Raw genomic sequence first — 18,234 nt, forward strand, 5'->3', positions numbered from 1 at the left:
TCCAGGTCGAAAAGGCTATATGACACTTGTGTTTGCATCAATAAAATAGAATGATTGGTTGATGGTTTGGCAGAGGGCAGGAATGCCTTGCAAGGCAGGCGCGACCCATGCACAATGGATCCGGTGCTGGCGTTGGAGGGGGGTCATTTCTTTCGCTGTGCAACTAGCATAATGTTTATAATCTAATCTTAAACTGGCTCCAACGCAACTACTAGAACTGCATCCACGCAAAACCTTTTAAGTTCCTGCCTCGCGTACATCAGAAATGCAAACACTTCATATACGTTGAACGAGTTTGGAATCATAGATACACTACTTTCAAGGAGCAGTTTACCGTTCTAATGTCGTCCTTGGACTATGATAGTCACGCGGCCGCGAAGCCGGGTGCGGGGGCACGCCCGCCTCCACTCCGTATAGAAGAAAATCCAATTGTGGAGTCTCCGGGGCCAAGCCCCGGGCCGGGCGGCGGAGGACCACCGCCGGGACCGGGCGCACTCGTGCCGATGCCCGGTGGGATGATGATGCCATACATGCCTATTTCCCTGCAGCCCCAGAACGCGCTCCAGCGGCTTCCGCATCCAGTGAAGCATGCACTGATTGCCATGGCCGGGCCACCACAGCGTCAGCCGCTGGTGTATTCCGGGGACGCCGTGAACAGCCTTTCCGCGCTCCGCCAGGACATGACGAGCAGCTACCGCGCGCTATGCGCGGCTCTTGGGGAACCCGAGCGAGCTGACTTGATCGGCGGCTACCTGCCTGCAGCAGCGGCCCTTGGGCTGCCGCTGCCGGCACCGCCGGTAGGCGGTGTTGGCGGCGGCCTGCAGCGCCTGCCGCCATTGCCTGGCGCCAGCAGTGGCACGTTGGCGCCTCTCGCGCTTATGGGCTCGCCGCGGGACGCAGATGGTCCAGGGCCCAGCCCAGAAGCCAGTGAAGCGACTGGCGCGGCTGCCGCCGGTGCAGGCCTGGGCCCGGTGGGCATGGGAGGAATGCTTTTGGCCGGAGACGCCGGCGGCATTGAGAGTGTTGGGTCGGGCGCAGACGCGCCTGCCCGCATGCTCGGGGCGCATCGCTCGCTGAGCGCGGGTCCCGCAAACCCTTACTCAATGCAGCACGTACCATCACTGGCACATATGGGAGGCGCTGCTCGTGGAGGCGCGTTGGCGTCGGGCTTCGGACTGCCGCCCATTGGCGGGGGGTTGCAGCAGCAACCGCAGCTCTGGCCGCTGGGCCGGCCTTCGTGGCCACACCTCGGAGCGGGCGGCGGCGGCGGCGCGCTGCAAGGCAGTGGTGGCAGTATGGCTGCGCTGAACGGGCCGCGCGTAAGCATCATGTCCGGCTTCTCCAGGCCGCAGGTCAGTGACCATCAAAAACAACGCGCGAGGCTGCACGACGTTGCGGAAACTGGATGCTGTACTGGATGATGTAATGTGCGCTCACGTCATGTGCGCACCCTGAGACCAAGCCCTGCGTCTGATGCGCTAAGGAGTAACGCAACTGCACACATATGTCCTATGCCGTTACAGGACCCCGGCAGCGACTTCCTAGGGGAGGAAAGCGCGCTGGTGTACCCGCCCGCCGGCCGGAGCTTTGGCGGCGGGCCCAGTGCCGCCGCACGCACCGCCTTGGGTGCTGGCTTCGGCGGCGGCGGCGGTGGCGGTCTTATCGACCCCATGGACGACTTCCGCTTCCGAGGAGGGGGGGCACGCAAGGCCATCACCGTTGAGCAGCTTGGTGAGCCTTATGGGGTCCCTCTGGGTGTGGCGTGCATGGTGGGATAGGGCGCCAATGGCTGCAGGGCGAACGGCTTTGCCCTCTGTGTATGATACATGGAGGATACGGCGGCTGGGCCAATGCTGCACGGGACGCAGGTTTACGCTCATATCCTCTGTATGCCCGATTGGCTGGTATGCAGATAACCTGGACAACCTGGTGCCTGGTAGGTCGCGGTTGCATCACGGCGGCGGCGGTGAGCAGCTCGACCGATACCTGCAGGTGAGCGCCCATTGAGCAGGCAGTATGGGCACGTGCTCAGTAGCTTGCATTGCCGGAGCTCTTCAGATTTGCCTGGCAGCCTGGCCATCTGACCGTGTGCGCCGACTGCTCCGTGTGATCCCTCCTACGCAGGATTATGCCCGGGACAGGGCCAAGCCGCCATCGCTGCAGGCGATCATGTCCGGCAGCCGCTTCTACATGCCTTTTTGACTGGGGGCGGTATGGTAACGGTTTCTAGCTTACGTGCATCAGATAGATGTTGCAAAACGGGCCACCGAGAGCCATGTGCATGGAGGCGCGGCTATGGCCGTACGGTGTGCACCGTGGTGATTTTCGGCGTTGTGAAGGATCAGGTCGAGGGGCACGGTTGCGGTGACGTAACCGCACATGTGCTAGTAAACACCTCGTGTGCGCGCGCGGGACTGTGGTCCGAAGGGTGGACAGTGCTCAAGCACGGTGGTTAGCGACTGCCCACGACGTGCTGTCTGATCGTGTTGCACCACGCATATGCAGCAGAACCCCAACGAGTTCTATCTATCACCCGTTTCTTGCTTGTAAGGGGCACGTTCCTTCTCCTATGCTCCCATAATGACTTGATTAATGCAGCTAACGTGGCGCAGTGCGCCGTGATGGGTGTCATGTTGACAACCATGCAGACTGCCCCCTTCACATTGCTGTCAAAGCATACGTGAACGGCTGAATCCTAATACAATCGGATTGTTTGGGGGCTCTTGTGTGCAGCATTGTTGCATGAAAGCAAAATGGATCCATGTGGGCCTTTCGTTGGTTACCGGTATTGCTCTGTGGGGGTTCCCAGTATGGAGGAGAGGCCTAAATACGCGCCTTAATGTGGATGGGGGCACGGCTATACCGACACCACTACCCGCTTACGGTAACTGATGTGATTTGGGCTGAGCCCCCCCAGCGCAGCGATCCAGGGGGTGGAAGCGCCCCAGGAACTCCCTGTCTTTGTGCGCGTGCGTGCATGTGTGTGTGCGTGCGTGGGTCGGCGCCAAACTTACTATAATACTGGCGCAGACCGCAAGTGGCTAATGTTGTGATGGGGATGTTGGGCACGCTCAGCTTGAGGTGAGCAACTGAGATGGTGGGTCGTGATGTAACGTACGCATTCGGGCAGCGACGCAACGCACGCAGAGACTCGTATGGCATGGCATGGATGTAATCAGAAAGCTGGAACTGTGCAAATGTGCACGTGAAACGGATTTGTTTTTGAAGTGTTCATGGGCACCTGGTGTGAGCGGGCTGCGGAGCAGGACAGGAGCTCATCACATGTGCAGTTTCCGGTCATGTCACAACTAACGCAGAGTGTCATCCCAACTTGTAAGCTCACAATCAAAGTAGAGTCATTTCCGGTGTCCTAGCACGGGAGCTGAACAAGCAAACGGGGGTTACGCGCATGGACGGGACAGAATGGGGATAACTGCAATTCAACGGACACGCCACGGACATGAGTGTTGGGACCGCGGTACAAGCAGTAGGTTGGGCCGTTGGGGGCCAAGAGCCATGTCGTGGAGGGGGGGCTTTCCGGTAGAGAGGCGCCGTACATTTACAGTCCGTGGGCAGCCAGAGAGGCCCCAGGCGCACCTGCTGCCCGCACCACTGCGTCTTTCAAGGCTGCTCTGAGCCCAATGTGACACGACTGCATGAGAAGGAAGTTACATCGTATCGCTGCAGCGCCTTACAACTGCACATGCGTGCGTGCTGTTCCGAGCCTTGGATGAAGTGCGTTCATTCGTGCCGTTTGCACCTTCACCCCTGACGCGGGATCCGGTCTCGCTCTCAGCAGTCTTCCAGCAACTCTCACAAGCATGCGACCATTCTTTCGGGTGGTTGACACATTCGCGAGTCAACTCCAGAGATGGTGGGAAAACTCCAGCCCTAAAAATGGGGTGGGGCCGAAGGCCGTGCATGTCCGCTGTGGTCAACTCTCTCGCTCGTCATCACATCCGCACTAGGTAAACACCGACGCTCACACATGCCGACGTTCGCTCTTCCCCGCCCACAGCCTTCCCGGCTGCTCTACTTCTGCCGTTTGCAGCATCTCAGCAGTACACAGCACTCTGTACGGCAGTGCCCGCGGCTTGCACTGTCGCCCCTGCTTGCTTTGGGCACTGCCCATCCACTGTACACCTCATCTTATACAGCTACCACTTTTTATGGGCTTGCTTGGCTCTGTGTCAGTGCAATTCTCGCCTGCTCCAGTCTTCTTGTGTATGTGTGCGGCTAGTGCGGCATGCGAGCATGCTTGCAAACTCCAACACGCATGCATGCGATTAGGAGGTTGAACACATCCAGACACCCTTGGGCTGCTGGCTACACAACTCGTTTGCCATCCCATCCCACGCTGCAGCAAGTCAGCTGCAGGAACCATATGCATTCATGCGCCTACCTCAAGCTACTCCGAATTTGAGCAACTCACATTTAGGTTCGGTAGGTCAACCGGTTTCACAGTGTCCGGACCAGGCCTTGTAATATACCACTCACTCATGTGGAGTTTGCATGGTGGCGCCCTAGGTACCATAGAACGCTCACGCTCAAAAATTACTTATTGTCTTCAAAGAATTCAGGCCGGCCATTTAGGCTACAGTACACTAGTATGCGTTTGTGTCATTCGTTCATGCAACCTTCGCAAGGTGCCACCATCATCAGCACTGCTTCAGCCAAGCAGGATGCGCCCGAGCTCGGCCCACTCCTCGTCACCGGCGCACCAGTCGTCGCCCAGAAGCTGGTGATCCTGCTGGTGTTGCGGCAGCTGGGTTGCTGTGGCAGGAGTAGCGCCGACACCGGCGGTGCATGTGCTGCAGGCGCCGCAGGCGGCGCTGCTGCTGCTGCTGCTACTGCAGCTGCGGCTAACGCCAGCATGCGCCTTCTGTTGCTGCTGCTGGGCCCAGCCAGTGGCCGCCTCGGCTGAGGCGGGCTCGGTCTTGACCCCAGCAGCCACTGCGGCGCCAGCAGCAGCGGCCGCAACAGCCGCGGCAGTGGTGGTTGTGATGCGGGTGGTGGTGGTGGTCGCCTCCAGGACCGAGCTGCCGCTGAGGGACAGGGCTGCGGAGGCGGCGGGTGCCAGCGAGTGCACGGCGGCCGCAACTGCGGCGGGCTGCGACGGCGCGGCGGAGGCGGCAGCAAAGGCAGCGGCGGCAGCAGGCGGCAGCTGCTGCTGCTGCGGGTGAGGGTGGAAGACGAAGGCGCCCATGCCCGCAGACGGAGCAGCGGCGGCAGCAGATGCAGCGGCACTGGCACCGTGTGCACCGCCGTACTGAAGCAGGTGCGGCGGGCGGACGGCCATAGGCAGCAGCACATGCTGCGGAGGTGCACCGGGGACAGACGAGGGCAGGAGCACGAGCTGCTGGTGGTGCTGGTGCTGGTGGTGCGGGTGGGAGCCCAGCAGCTGCAGCGCCGCGGCGTGGGGGCCGGCGGGGCCCATGAGCAGGACGGGGCCGCTGCTGCCGTCGGCAGGGCCTGAGCCCTGGACGTGGTGCGGGTGCAGGTGCTGGTGGTGTTGCAGCTGGAAGGCGCCGGCAGGTGCACCGGCGCCGGCGCCTTCCAGCTGCACCATCAGGTGCTGGTGGTGCGGGTTCTGGTGGTGCTGCTGCAGGAACGGCGGCGCCACGTGCAGGACCACGTGCGAGTGCTGCTGCGCCTGCTGGTGCTGCTGGTGCAGGAGGGCCAGCGACTCGTGAGACAGAAGCTGCACCCGGGGGCCCATGAGGTGGTGCTGCTGCTGGTGCTGCCAGAAGGGACTGGCGCTGCTGCTGCCGATCGCCGGCGCCGCCGACTGCGGAAGGGCGGCGAAGCCGTGCGGCGGCGGCTGCAGCGACTGCAGGGACAGCCGGTCACCAGGGGCACCAGCAGCGGGCACCGCGGCGGCGCCAAGCACGCCGCTGGCCGCCGCCACAACAGAGGCGGGCACCACCGGCGGCATCGACACCACGGCGGCAGGGTGGGCCGGCATTGACGCCGCGGCGGCAACGGAGCGCCAACCGCCAGCAACAACACCAGCGGCAACAACAGTCCTGGTGCCGGCGGCATCAGTGACGACGGTATCACCAGTGGATGAGAGCCGGCGGACGCTGACGTCACCTGCTGGTGGTGGCCGGGCGCAAGCACGGCGGGCACACGCATGAGCATGCAATTAGCGGTCATGTGTGGGGCGAGCACGCCATACCCACGCATACCACCACGGCAACAACTGCAGGCCGAACGGCATCCGCAGCAACAACTCCATCAACAAGTGTGCGCTCGTGGGGCGGACAGGCGCGCGCTCGTGCTACCATCTGCTCACCAGGACCAACCGGGCTCGCGGCAGCCGAGGCGGGGCAGGCAGGCGCGGACGCGGCGTCCTCTTGCGTGTCCATGCCGTCGCCCTGAGCCGTGGGCGCCGCGCCGTCAGCGCCCACTGACACACTGCTACTGCGGCGGCTGGCAGCGGCTACAGCACCCGGCTCCCCGCCGTCCTCGGCAGTAGCACCAGCGGCACCCGAGCCGCAGCCGCCGTCCTCTCCCTCTTGCTGCTGGCTACGCTGCTGCTTCTCCATCTGCTCGGCCACTTCTTGCGCCGCCACTTGTTGCATGGCTGCCTTGTAGGCGGCGGCACGGGTGAGGGCGTCGGGGCCGCGCTTGTCCTGCTCCCACGACCCGCAAGCAGAGGCGGAGGCGGGCGGCAACGCGCGCGCGTAGGCGTAGACCAGGTTGTCACGGTAGCCGCGCTTTGCGCGCAGGGCTCTGTGGCCGATAGGCAGGGAGGGGTGTGATGGAGGAAGGTTCAGCACCTCGGTGCGGTTTGATTGAAGGCGAGGCTAGCCCTGGTATGCACCGTACGTGCACATGCATCCGAACGGCACCCACCCGAAGAAGAAATTCTTGCAGTCATTCTCTGCACGTAGTGGGGGCATACGAATGGCATGGGGACAGAAGGTGGTGAGCTGAGACGTACTACAGAGCAGGAGACGCTCGAAGGTTGTTGGTAGTTCCGTGCATATGAGAAAGCATATAACTTTGCAGCATACGTCAGTCGCGTACTCGCCCCTCGCGCGCTTCTGAAAGTCCTCCAACCGTCGTCAACATGTCGCGACATGACGCCCCGACTGCGCTGAAAACAGACTCACGAGTGCGGCCGGGCAGCTGCTTAGCGATCTCGGTCCAACTGCAATCAATTTGCGAGGACAGCAGCGCAGGTTGAGCGGGTCTGTTGTCTTCGGGGAGTCGCGCACACGAACTGGCTTGGTTTGTTAGTTTTCCAATTCGGAGCCCAATCGCGCGCACCTGTTACCCAGCTTGACGTGGAGCTGAATTAGACGAAGGGACTGTGCGCGAGACCAGTCCGGACGGCTTCGGCGGTGGTCGGTCTCCGTCATTGCTCCAGCGGCTGCGACTGGGCGTCCTAGCGGTATATGGCTTGCAGGAAAATGCAGTCGTTCAATGGCCCTTACACTAGCTCAATGTAGAGAGGGCAGCGCTTCTCAAGGTCAGAAAACAGAACGACCAAAGCTTGGAGTGGCCAGAGAGAGATCGAAGGGGTCCGTTGGTTTCAAGGCGAATAGATTTTGGTGTATGCTGGTGCAAATGATTTACAGCTGCTGAGGGTATTCAGCCTGTAAAACGACTGCCCGATGAAGGATGGACTTCATAGCGGACGATTCGAGGTTCGATCGTCGACGCGGACCCACAGTTGCGAACCGTGCGAACCCATGCAAGACTGCACTTCCTGGGCTCAGCCTGGTACAGACACATAAGTGATTGTGCCTATTACTGCAAATATTACCCAGGCCATGATTATGGCTCACAATTAAAAACCTGCCAAAACTCAGTCGGACGGACGGACACCGCGTCCAAATCGACTCGCGAGCTCAATATTATTGGCATTCTCCTTGGTAATTCAATGTCCTACACCACCGGTAAACACTCGCAGCCCACCCCGGTTAGGTTCCGCCACACCTTCACCCCTCTCCGTCGGGTGAATCCGTCGGAGTCCCCGAACTCGAGAGCTGCCACGTGCCTCTCCAACGGGGCATTCTGCGTGAAGACTACGGTAACTGCAAGCCTCAGGAATGCGCACAGCGAGATACGCGCAGCTAAGGGCAGGGCGCGGCGGTGCGGACGAGGTCGGCCAAACCACGTGCACGAGTTACAGCTCGGCTCCTCAAGCTACAAGTCTCCCACCGTAATACCTGCCAACCCGGGGGCTCGCCAGCAGCTGTGTACCAGCACCCCTAACCTTGTGTTGTGCATGCTGCTCTCACTTGAGGCTCCTCCCGAATTCCCGCGTAAGGAGACCCACTACAAGTCAAGGTATGCTCGCAAGCAAAGGGGCTTGGCAGTGTCCCCGCGTCTCCGCAATCGTGGCCCCCGAGGCACGTACCTCACCTGCTCAGCGCCTCAGCGGCGGCCACACCTTAGCGGCCACATCTCACGGTTGTATGGCGCTGCGGCTCAGGGTCCACCTGACCTGGCCTTGGAGCACTGTGCGACCCTTCCCGCCTGTTGGTTGTACATTGTCATGCACGAAACTTGAAGCGCCCCATGCTCCTTTCTAAAGGCTGCGATCCAGGCGGGAGGCGGATTGTATTAGGCGGAAGTGGGTTAACCGGCGTTACTCGCCCTGGCCGTGCCACCCACTCGCCTTCCCCTTGAGCCACCACTGTGCAGTGGCACGGCCGCACGCGTGCGCCCGCTGCTGCCTCCCAGCTTGCCTCCCAGGCAAGCCCACACGGTAACCCAAGTTATGAAAGCGTGTGTGCATGCTGTTTCTCAATTTCAGTTGACGCCGCAAAAAAGCATGCGTGGATAGCGCCGCCGCCTCAAGGGAGCAATCTTACCTTGCCCATGTGGATGCCAGCACGCTGTCGGCGTCTTTCCGCAAAGAGAGTAACGGCGCGGCGCATTAGGGTCAGACCGGCACAGCGAATCCCGGCCAGGCGGTACAGCGCATGACTCGATCCAGGTGCCAGCTTCAGGCAGCGTCCCCACGGGCAAAGCCCGTGAAGCACCTGTATGCACCTTCAACAGCGCCTTGTGCTGACGCGCAGGGGATCACCATGCACGGGGCCCGAGTGAAGCGTACGCAACTGCGCGCGCCAAAACCGACACCGAGGCCAAGTCATCGCCCACGCCAACCGTTGCCCACGCCACGGATTAAGACGCCGGCGGTGAAGCCGTTGCCACACCCGGAGGCCACGCGCGAGGCTGCGGTATGAATCATGGCACCGTGACAGAGTAGGGGCGCCAGACCGTCGGTACATTGGACCCAGTGACGAGGCGGCATAAGACAATACGGTGCTAGGTGGTGGTGTGGTGCACCGGACCAGGAATCCAGGATCCTTGGTCAGTTTCGGGGGGTCAAACTGTCAAAGCTGGAGCAAACGAGCGCGTGTGTCATCGCTCGGCCAAGTGTGGGCTAGAACGCGGATTTTCCGCTTCCACCTGCCATCATCGGCGTCGCCGGCTGTTCCGCTCCTGCTGTGCCGCTCCGGCTATGCCGCTGAGGCGCTGACCCGCTGTGTCTGCTCCGGGCACCACCCTGGCTCCTGCCGGAGTGCCCGTATCTTGTAGATGCCCTCAGGCTCGCGGCACCTACTCCGCGTAGATGACCCCTTCCGGACCATCTACGCCCGTTGTAATTTGCATGGCAGCAGCGTAACCTGCATGTACCCTTTCAACCTCTTTGAAATCAACGGACCCTTTCGACCTCTCCGTGGCCGCCGTGTCATCTGCACGTACCAGGATCCTCCGTGCCGCGTCACCTGCACGAGTTGTCCACTGCTGCACGTAAGCCTGCATGTGCAGTTGTGCACGCGTTTGGCTACGGAAACGTACTCCCGGACGGAGGCCGGTGCAAATGCCAGATAGCTTTGCGCACACCAACCGTCAACACTCGCAGCGCACCCTGATTAGGTTCCACCACACCTTCACACATCTCTGTCGGGTGAGCCCGTCGGAGTCCCCGAACTTAAGGGCCGCCCCACTGGGGATGCAAACTAGGATAAATTCCCCGTGCACCAAGGGCTCCAAGCCAGCCGCCAGGCACCTGCGCCAGATTCCACGCTTTCATCACCCTTTCCATTCCACCCCAGCAATAGCCGCCAATACATTCAGAAGATGTCTTGCGGAAAGCTCCGCCCGTACAGCCCCACCCACGACCGCGGCGTCCGCAGGCCGCCCACCTCCCTCGCTGCTGCGTGCAGCCGGCCCGCACACACAGCCGCCGCCTCCTCCTTCCCCTCGCCCTCAGCTCCGCCCGCGGTCAGCGCCGCCAGCAGCCGCACGGCGTGCCCCGCCAGCGCCAGCCCCTCCGCCGCATTATCCCCCTCTGCCGCAAAGCACCCCAGCACCGCGTACGGCAGCCTCTGCCGTGTCGCCTCACTAACCATAGGCCAGGGCGGCAAGCTGTGATGTAGCTGTAGCTCCTCATCCCGCAGCTCCTGCTCCAGCTCGGCAAGGGGGGCGGATGCCAGAGCAGCCGCCGCGGCGGCGGGGCCGCCCAGGCCGCCGCCCAGGTCGCCGGCTGCGTAGGTGTACGGGTCGGGCGGAGGCGGCGCGGTGGCAGCGTGGAGGGCGGTGGCGGCGGCGCAGGCGGCGCGAAGCTGCTCCGTGCTGGCCAGAAACCTGAGCGGTTTGCATGTGGATGCGCCATGGAAGAGGGAAGGTTGAGCGGGGCAGGAAGCAGAGGTCCGCCGCAGCTGCGGCAGCTGCACGGCCTGTGAGACACAGCTTGGTGGTGGTGCGGTGCCCAGCCAGCGCCCTCATGTCGTCTCATAGCGCCCTCATGTCGTCGCCCCTCATCCCGCTGACACAGTGCTTCCAACACTTTCCCCTCATCTCCAGTCCTTCGGCTCTTCGGCACCCCGAGCCATGCCAGCCATCCCTGTCGCACAACCGTCCCAGTCCCACAGCCACCCAACAATCCGCTGTTGCCCCCCGCGCACCGACCTGAACGGCGAGCTGTCCAGCTGCCTGTCTCGCCGCAGCTGCGCATCAAGCCCCGTCAGCACTACCACACCCGCCGCCCCGGCTGCATGCAGCCACGTCACCAGCTCCGCCGCAAACGCCGCCTGCCGGCCCAGGGCCGCCGGCGCCCGCTGCTGCAGGAACACCAGCGGCGGCTGGCTGCCTGTGGCATGTGTGTGGTGTGGGCATGGAAGCGGGTGCATTGTGGTGAGGGAAGTAGAGGTGGATGGTGAAGGAAACTGGTGTCGCGAGCACATCGGTTCGAGCATCAGTGTGACCGGCCCCCCATGATGCTTGCCTCACTGCCCGGGCTCGCATACGAAGAGCGCGCAGCAGCTCGCTGTCTCACAGCACAACATCTTTTCACTAGAGGCTTGCTTCCCTTCTGATGATGAATCTGACCTGGGATGCTGAACAACTCCAGGGCGGTGGTCAGCACGCCGGTCGTGTTGCCGTCGACGGCATCAAAGGCGTCATTGCCCACCACAGGCAGGCAGTTGGCGGACTCCAGCGGGCCCAGGGGGGTGACGGGCGCCAGCGAGGTCACAAGCACGTCCAGTGCCAGCTCGCCAACATTAGCATACGTCACGGCGGGCTGCAGATAGGGTGGTGCATATATGCGAGTGGCGGGGCCAGGCCCAAGAGCCAGGGTACGATGCGGGTCGCGGGGAAGAAGCAGGCCTCCCGTCTCCGGCCCTCTGGACACCTCCGTGTGCTACCCTAGCACACACGCAGCAACGCCCACAACGCCCACAATAACCACGCCAACCCCTGCGCCTTTGGTAAAGGCCATGCGCCATCACGAATCCGCACGCACCAGCACGATGAAGGCGCCTCTAAGCGCCTCAAGGGCTTGGGGCGAGCACTGCATCTCAAGACTGGTTGACCCCTCCGCCAAACCAAATGGTAAATGTTGTTTCGTTGTATCAACGGATGACTGGTACTAGGTCCTGTAACAGTATCGGACGGTTCTCCTGCGTCGGGCGCGCAGATCCCAGGAGCCGAAGCCTACAGCTTTCTATGTGTTTCCTGAGTGCAGTAGCAGTCCACAGTGTTACATGTTTTTGGAAAGTTAAGAGCAAACTACCCTACGCCAACCCCAGCGGATGGCCGATGCGGGTTGGATTCGGAATTGATTGAGTTCCTCCTGCTAACGTTGTTGGACATTGCTGAATGGTATAACTGAACCAGCACAATGTTGAGCACGCGCGCTGGACAAGGGTCTGCGTTGCAAGCTCCACGAGGAGCCAAAACAAAAACAGCGGTGCGCGCATTGCCATCGCTGTCTGGCCTACTCAAGGCTGTAAACCAGCGCCTGACTGGGAGGTCAAAGCAACTGCAGGTGAGGAGGACGGATGACGAAGCACATTGGCTGGTCGAATAAGGAATAGTCGCAGAGTGAAATGGCTACGCAACCACGGTAGCGGCGCATAGCCTGTGCGACACAGGCTGCGCAGGCCAAACCCTAATGCACCCAGTGTCCATGCCCTGCTCAACCGCTGCGCTGCGGGGGCCGCTCTGTCCCTTGAAGGCAGCGGACCCGGTCACTGAGACCATCATCCGCACGGAAGAGGCTGGTGCCGATGCATTCAGCACCGGCGGCAGAGCCAGCGCCAGCAGCTCTGCCGCTGCGGCCGCGGGGTTGCCTGCAGGCAGGAGCAAGGGTGGCCGCGGCCGCAGCTCCATACGTATGGAGGTGCGGGTGGTGGACAGCATAAGCAAGGTGAGGTTGCGTACTAGGGTAGAACCAGGCAGGGTAGTGAGTTCCAGTGGGTTTCAGTAAGCTTCACGGTCAGTGATGTTCAGCACAGCAATTGTTGATGGGCCGGGTGGCTTGGGCTCGCGACTCACGTCGCTTGTATGCCAGGCTGGACACCTGCAATCCGTGGGAGGGGCAAACGGTTCATGGCGGTAGGACCGAAGCCAGTGCGCCCAGGCATGTTGGCATTGCACACAGCCCTAGGATCCCTGCTTGGTCTGCGTGTTTTGCACCCGGCTGCTCAAGCACCAAACACTCTGCGCGCTTGGCGTCGTGGCCTCTCTTGCCTATCTTGCCGGCTGTTTCGCGACACACCACATTCCACCGACCCATATCGCACAGGTGCCGCAGCACGAGTGGGATGCAGTGGTTCGCACCTGTTCGGGCGGCGAGGTAAACCCCACGCTGCTGTGGAGCTTCCTGCACGCCATGGAGGAGAGCGGCTCGGCGGTGCGTGCCTGGGTACCAAGGCGGAGGGTAGGGGTCCCAGGGGCGAGTAGGAGTCTCAAAGGAGGACAGCACAGGTAGCACAATCCATTCTTCGAGCTTAAAACCCAGCCATGGCGAAACCCGGCAACCTCCTGACTGGCATTGACAGCAACGCCAGCACTCGCACTTACCCCACCGGGCCTTTGGCACCTTTCATGCCCGCAGTGCCCGCGCACCGGCTGGCTGCCCCAACACGTCATCGTGCGTGAGTTGCCGGGAGAAGAAGCCGACTCGGACTCGGAGCCAGCCGCCGCAGCAGCAGCCACAGCCACAGCAGCGGCCGCAGCAGGGGTGGACAGCGAGCGGCAGGCCAGCGGCGCCAGCGCCTCAACCTCCGCGAGCCTGGGAGCGCCGGGGGCAGCCGCGAGCAGGGGCCGGCTCTTGGGCTGCGTGCCCATGTACCTGAAGGGCCACTCGTACGGCGAGTACGTGTTCGACTCGTCCTGGGCTGACTTCGCGTCGCGCCTGGGCCTCCGGTGAGCCTGGAGCGTGCACGGCAATCATGGTTTGCTGTGTGTTTGAGGGCGAGAGCGAACACAGAGAACAGTTCTTGCGATGCATTTGTGTTTCGAATGTGTTGGCATCGGGGCGTGCGCGTCCTTGCTCGGGGACTTGTGTACTTGCTGGCGGTAGGGTGCCCGCTGTGCACCCCCGATCCCTGCTGCATGCTCAGCGCCGGTGCCGCCCCTGCCGCTTCTGCTGCCCTGCAGCTACTACCCCAAGCTGCAGGCCGCGGTGCCCTTCACGCCTGTGACCGGGTCCCGGCTGCTGGTGGCGGGGGAGCTGGGGTTGGGCGAGCGGGCGGCTGTGGTGCGGGCGCTGGGCAGGGCGCTAATCAGCATGGCAGGTGCGTGCGTGTTGGCGATCGGGACACGTGCGTGGAGGGTCCAGCGTGGCAGGTCCGGAATGGCGCAGGGGACAGGAGGTTGGAGCTGTTCGGATGCGAGCGGGAGAGGCGGGCGGGGGTTGGGGCAAAGGGACATGAGGACGGGGTGCACATCGGGTGGAGGAATGGGCAAGGCGTACCGGTATGCGCGTTGGCACTGGGATATGAAGCGAAGCTGGTGGCAAGCAGCTCAGCCTAGGTTGTGGCTGCTCCTGCCACCGCAGATCAGAGCGACATCTCCGGCGTGCACCTCACCTTCACAACCGGCGAGGAGTGGGCGGCACTGGCAGAGCTTGGGTTCAAGCAGCGGCTGGGCCTGCAGGTGTGTCCTGGGGCGAAATTACTGGACCTTGCGATGCTTTGGGCCGGATACGGCTTTGCCAAGCCAATGAAGTGGATGATCCTGGTGCGAGTACAGTCCAAAGTGCCATCCACACGGAAGATTATGTTAATTACCTCTTTGCCTTGCTGTGACCCTCCGCCTCATCCACATAACACCCCAATCGCCACCAGTTCCATTGGGACAACCCCGGCTATGAGTCATTTGACGCCTTCCTAGCCGACCTCAAGCAGTCCAAGCGCAAGAGCATTCGCCAGGTGCGCGCCTGCTGGGGCCCACCAGCAGCTTTGCAACGGGAGATGAAGTTGCAGGCGTTTGTCTATCATGTGTGTGCATTTTGCAAATCCTGCTCGGGCCCAAGCTCATCGCTGCGCGCGCTGCAAATGACCTGCGCTGGATGCTCGTAACCTCCATCTTGGCACAACCACATGCGCGCGCTTTCTTCGCTGTGTATACTGTATGTGCTCTCTTGACACAGGAGCGCAAGAGCATTGAGAAGGCCGGGCTGGCCGTGCACCGGCTGCGCGGCGGCGAGCTAACTGCGGCCCACTGGGACCGCTTCTACGAGTTCTACCTGTCCACGGTGGACCGCAAGTGGGGCAACGCCTACCTCACACGCGACTTCTTCCAGCAGCTGGGTGCAACCATGCCCGATCAGGTGATTAGAATGTGCACGCGGGCGGGCGGGCGTGGCGTGTGGGCGGCCGGGCAGGTGTTGAGTGGCTGAGGCGTGCGCTTTATGCCAGTAGCATGTGGCATGGATGGGCTGGGTGGGTTGGGGGAGGGCAGGAGACTGAGTGGGCGGCATGTCAGGCGGCAGGGAGCGTGTCGGCACCTGGGCCTTGTGGGCCGGACTGGTGTGCTGGCGCATAGGCTCGCGATCCCCGACAAATCAGGTCGGGCAGCACATGGCGCTTAAGGAGTGCCATGTCCGACTGTAATGTGCCCATATCATGCGGCGCCCATCCGCAGTGCTGGCATGGGTGGTGTGGGCTGGAGATCTGGGAGACACGGAACAAGTTGAATGCTCAGGTCGCTGTCAATACTAAGCGTCCATCCGCGATGCCCGGGCGTGTGTGCAGGTGTTGCTGGTTGCGGCCACGGACGCAGGTGTTGCCGTTCCCTCGCCTGGTGCCGCCCCTGAGGCACAGTCCCTGGTAGCGGCCGCGCTCAACCTGGTAAGTGCCAATGGCTACGGCTCTCGTGCAGTGGTGCGACCAGATGCGTAAGCTGCACATCCCCTAGCCTTGTACACGCATGTGACAGCTTGCGTTTGGTCCCGCAGGTGGGCAGCCACGCTCTGTTTGGTCGCAACTGGGGTGTGGCTGACGGGCGGGATGTCAAGAACCTGCATTTCGAGCTGTGCTACTACCAGGTGGGAAGGGAGAGGGGGTTTTGCTGAGAGGGGATCACAGATAGGGCCGGGGGTGTAAGCCAAGGCAGCTCACGTCTGTCCGCCCGCTGCTGTACCGCGGAAGGTACCAGGCTTGCAGCTTGCGGCTGACAAGCGATATGGGGGCGTGAGTGGCAACGGTTGCTGCTCACTTTGCGGTGCGACTGACCGCCCACATCGCTGTTTTATGGACAGGCACTGGATGAAGCGATCCAGCGGCGGCTGCCGCGTGTGGAGGCGGGCGCGCAGGGCGAGCACAAGCTGCAGCGCGGCTACCTTCCCTCGCTCACCTACTCCTGCCACTACATCCGCGACCCCAGGTGCGTGCCTGCGGCGACTTGCAAGTTGGTTTGACCAAGTATGGCGCCCCTCCGACACTAGACTAGCCCGGGGCCGGGGCCAGGACCAGGGCCGGGGTGTTAATAATCGTGCATCGCCACGTCCAATGCATGCGCCAGTAGCGCTCGTGCCTGCTTCACTCACTGTAACAGGCTCGGCGCGGCAGTCGACAAGTTCCTGTCCAGGGAGCGCGGGCAGATCGAATACGCGTTGCAGGTGGGTGATGCGGTGCGAATGACATGTGGCGGGATAGCGTGCACACGTAAACCATATTGCACGTCACGTCACTTTAAAATGGCGCCAAACTTTGCCTGGATCTGCCAAGCCTACAAACATTGCCGCTACCGTACTCGCATGCCTCTCTTCCACTTTTCGTGTAGCCAGCATCGCTCTGTCGCCCCCACCCACCCACCCACCGACGACCGCTTCCACCCTACCGTCGGCCAACCATCCACGTCCCCCATCGCAGGTCATGAGCCTGACGGCCTCGCCCTACAAGCAGGAGCGGACCATGGAGTCACTGGTCCGCAAGGTGAACGCCTACAGCAGCCTGTCATCGTCGTCGTCCAGCAGCGACAGCCTGGATGAGGAGCTGGCGGCAGCTGCGCTGGCGGCGGAGCTGCGCGGAAACTGATTGCGTATGCTAGCGGGGCCGAGCGGGCCGGCAAATGAGTGACAGCAGGTTGCGTAGAGCGAAGATACCTTGTATGAAAGGAGCCGGGCTTGCAGGTGTTTCACTACGAAAGTGACGGGCAGGTGCACCCGTATGGGACACCTCTGGTGATCTGGTGATCTGTGGTGCATGGAATGGTAAGACTAGGAGCGAAGCGAGTTAGCGAGTCATCGACAGGGGATGCAGAAATCATAGTAAAGAGGCCTTGAGTAGACAGCAGCTGGGACCATGCACATGCATGTTATACAGGGGCTATCATGGTATTTTATTGATTGGGCACTTGGGGATGCTGGGACTACGGCAAGCACGACCATGCTCGGGGCCTCGGGCAAAACTAGCGGAAGCGCACTTCTTGCCATCGTGAACGTGCATTTTACAACTGCAAAAAGCAACATGCACTGAATAGCTGAGGGTCCCGCGAGCGCCCCAGGCCCAGTCACCCTGATGCGACCACAAATCGAGCGCTCATCGTCTCAGTTGAGCCTTAGTCCTCTTAATTACGCCCTATACAAACCGCCACACGTCCTGAGTGGTCGTCTGCTCTAGGCGCAAACTCCACACATTGCTTCGGCGTGTGGGGACGCCGCGTTGGCGAGAGCCACGGATGGCCCTATTACCGTGGGGGCATGTCGCACCCGTGGAGGGCACTGTAAGGATGGGTATGGTTGTACGGGCATTCCGTATCACATTCCGTATGGCATTCGTCCATTGCTCGGACCCCATCCTTACCAATCATCAGCAATAACGCACATGCCTTACTATCATCAGCACGAAGAATTACACATACTTAGACAACCTTAATTCCGTGTGCCGTACGTACGTGCGCAGGTTACCCAATCCACACCAGACTTTATTTGCACCGTGCTGCTGCCTTGATTCACCGGTTGCTACAAGCCTACGTAGGCTTGCGTACCGTACTTCTAAGCTTGTCTTAAGTAATGGTGGAATAACCGTAGCAAAACTCTGCTAGCGCCACCAATAACCACCACACCTCTGCACGTGTCCATTTAGCTGGAACCTGCGCCATTTATTTCATCAAGACACCACCCATCCATGTATTTTGCTGGGCACTTGTACCAATGCCCTAGCTAGGCATCGATGCCTAGGCATAATGAGGAACCACCTGGTGCATGAAAGGCTACTTGCAAGTGACACGCACGTACTAGGGACATGCTTGGATCAGTGGAAAGCACTTGCTACCGTAGATGCTTCTTGGATCCACGGGTTCCCGAAATACGGTAGTAACCACAAGCTCCGCCGTTTAGCAACACACACTGGTGTTGTCACATCGAAGCTACTCCGCTCATAAATCGATAAGATAAGAAAGGTCTCAGGGGGAAAAGGGGCCAACCACTTATTGTCCATACCCAGTTGGCCAACCACTCTCTTTATTACCCAT

General features: G+C 61.4%; 4 protein-coding genes across 4 annotated transcripts; 2 read left to right on the plus strand and 2 right to left on the minus strand.

Moving 5' to 3' along the window:
• Positions 1-190: 190 nt before the first annotated feature.
• On the plus strand, positions 191-3,349 carry CHLRE_09g399513v5 (uncharacterized protein). Its single transcript, XM_043065937.1, has 4 exons — positions 191-1,352; positions 1,524-1,731; positions 1,913-1,992; positions 2,125-3,349. The coding sequence occupies exons 1-4, from the start codon at positions 342-344 to the stop codon at positions 2,200-2,202; spliced, it is 1,377 nt and encodes a 458-aa protein (XP_042921353.1). The 5' UTR covers positions 191-341; the 3' UTR covers positions 2,203-3,349.
• A 198-nt stretch (positions 3,350-3,547) lies between these two features.
• Positions 3,548-7,590, minus strand: CHLRE_09g399552v5 (uncharacterized protein). Its single transcript, XM_043065939.1, has 5 exons — positions 7,276-7,590; positions 7,119-7,156; positions 6,859-6,886; positions 6,296-6,735; positions 3,548-6,093 (listed from the first exon to the last, which is right to left on the minus strand). The coding sequence occupies exons 1-5, from the start codon at positions 7,365-7,367 to the stop codon at positions 4,670-4,672; spliced, it is 2,022 nt and encodes a 673-aa protein (XP_042921354.1). The 5' UTR covers positions 7,368-7,590; the 3' UTR covers positions 3,548-4,669.
• Positions 7,591-7,644: 54 nt separating this feature from the next.
• Positions 7,645-11,990, minus strand: CHLRE_09g399589v5 (uncharacterized protein). Its single transcript, XM_043065940.1, has 4 exons — positions 11,774-11,990; positions 11,359-11,551; positions 10,939-11,119; positions 7,645-10,614 (listed from the first exon to the last, which is right to left on the minus strand). Exons 1-4 carry the CDS (start codon positions 11,825-11,827, stop codon positions 10,101-10,103), a joined length of 942 nt encoding a protein of 313 aa, XP_042921355.1. The 5' UTR covers positions 11,828-11,990; the 3' UTR covers positions 7,645-10,100.
• Positions 11,991-12,120: 130 nt separating this feature from the next.
• CHLRE_09g399626v5 (uncharacterized protein) lies at positions 12,121-18,232 on the plus strand. Its single transcript, XM_043065943.1, has 13 exons — positions 12,121-12,298; positions 12,488-12,679; positions 13,058-13,165; positions 13,370-13,680; positions 13,915-14,051; positions 14,315-14,412; positions 14,604-14,687; positions 14,909-15,088; positions 15,513-15,608; positions 15,716-15,805; positions 16,019-16,143; positions 16,315-16,378; positions 16,632-18,232. The coding sequence occupies exons 1-13, from the start codon at positions 12,152-12,154 to the stop codon at positions 16,794-16,796; spliced, it is 1,797 nt and encodes a 598-aa protein (XP_042921356.1). The 5' UTR covers positions 12,121-12,151; the 3' UTR covers positions 16,797-18,232.
• Positions 18,233-18,234: the final 2 nt, after the last annotated feature.

The sequence above is a fragment of the Chlamydomonas reinhardtii genome, chromosome 9 (assembly GCF_000002595.2).
Source record: "Chlamydomonas reinhardtii strain CC-503 cw92 mt+ chromosome 9, whole genome shotgun sequence".
Lineage (NCBI taxonomy): Eukaryota > Viridiplantae > Chlorophyta > Chlorophyceae > Chlamydomonadales > Chlamydomonadaceae > Chlamydomonas > Chlamydomonas reinhardtii.

Bases quoted from the DNA above. Each gene is read 5' to 3' on its own strand.
- CHLRE_09g399513v5 (XM_043065937.1), top strand. From the start codon at position 342: ATGTCGTCCTTGGACTATGATAGTCACGCGGCCGCGAAGCCGGGTGCG. The intron at 1,732-1,912 runs GTGAGCCTTATG...GCTGGTATGCAG, and splicing joins CATCACCGTTGAGCAGCTTG to ATAACCTGGACAACCTGGTG. The intron at 1,993-2,124 runs GTGAGCGCCCAT...CCTCCTACGCAG, and splicing joins AGCTCGACCGATACCTGCAG to GATTATGCCCGGGACAGGGC.
- CHLRE_09g399552v5 (XM_043065939.1), bottom strand. From the start codon at position 7,367: ATGACGGAGACCGACCACCGCCGAAGCCGTCCGGACTGGTCTCGCGCA. The intron at 6,887-7,118 runs GTGAGTCTGTTT...CACTACGTGCAG, and splicing joins GCAGCTGCCCGGCCGCACTC to AGAATGACTGCAAGAATTTC. The intron at 6,094-6,295 runs GTGAGCAGATGG...CACCACCAGCAG, and splicing joins CGCGAGCCCGGTTGGTCCTG to GTGACGTCAGCGTCCGCCGG.
- CHLRE_09g399589v5 (XM_043065940.1), bottom strand. From the start codon at position 11,827: ATGCAGTGCTCGCCCCAAGCCCTTGAGGCGCTTAGAGGCGCCTTCATC. The intron at 11,120-11,358 runs GTCAGATTCATC...CACATGCCACAG, and splicing joins GGAGTTGTTCAGCATCCCAG to GCAGCCAGCCGCCGCTGGTG. The intron at 10,615-10,938 runs GTCGGTGCGCGG...CAAACCGCTCAG, and splicing joins CTGGACAGCTCGCCGTTCAG to GTTTCTGGCCAGCACGGAGC.
- CHLRE_09g399626v5 (XM_043065943.1), top strand. From the start codon at position 12,152: ATGTTGAGCACGCGCGCTGGACAAGGGTCTGCGTTGCAAGCTCCACGA. The intron at 15,089-15,512 runs GTGATTAGAATG...GCGTGTGTGCAG, and splicing joins GTGCAACCATGCCCGATCAG to GTGTTGCTGGTTGCGGCCAC. The intron at 16,379-16,631 runs GTGGGTGATGCG...CCCCCATCGCAG, and splicing joins AGATCGAATACGCGTTGCAG to GTCATGAGCCTGACGGCCTC.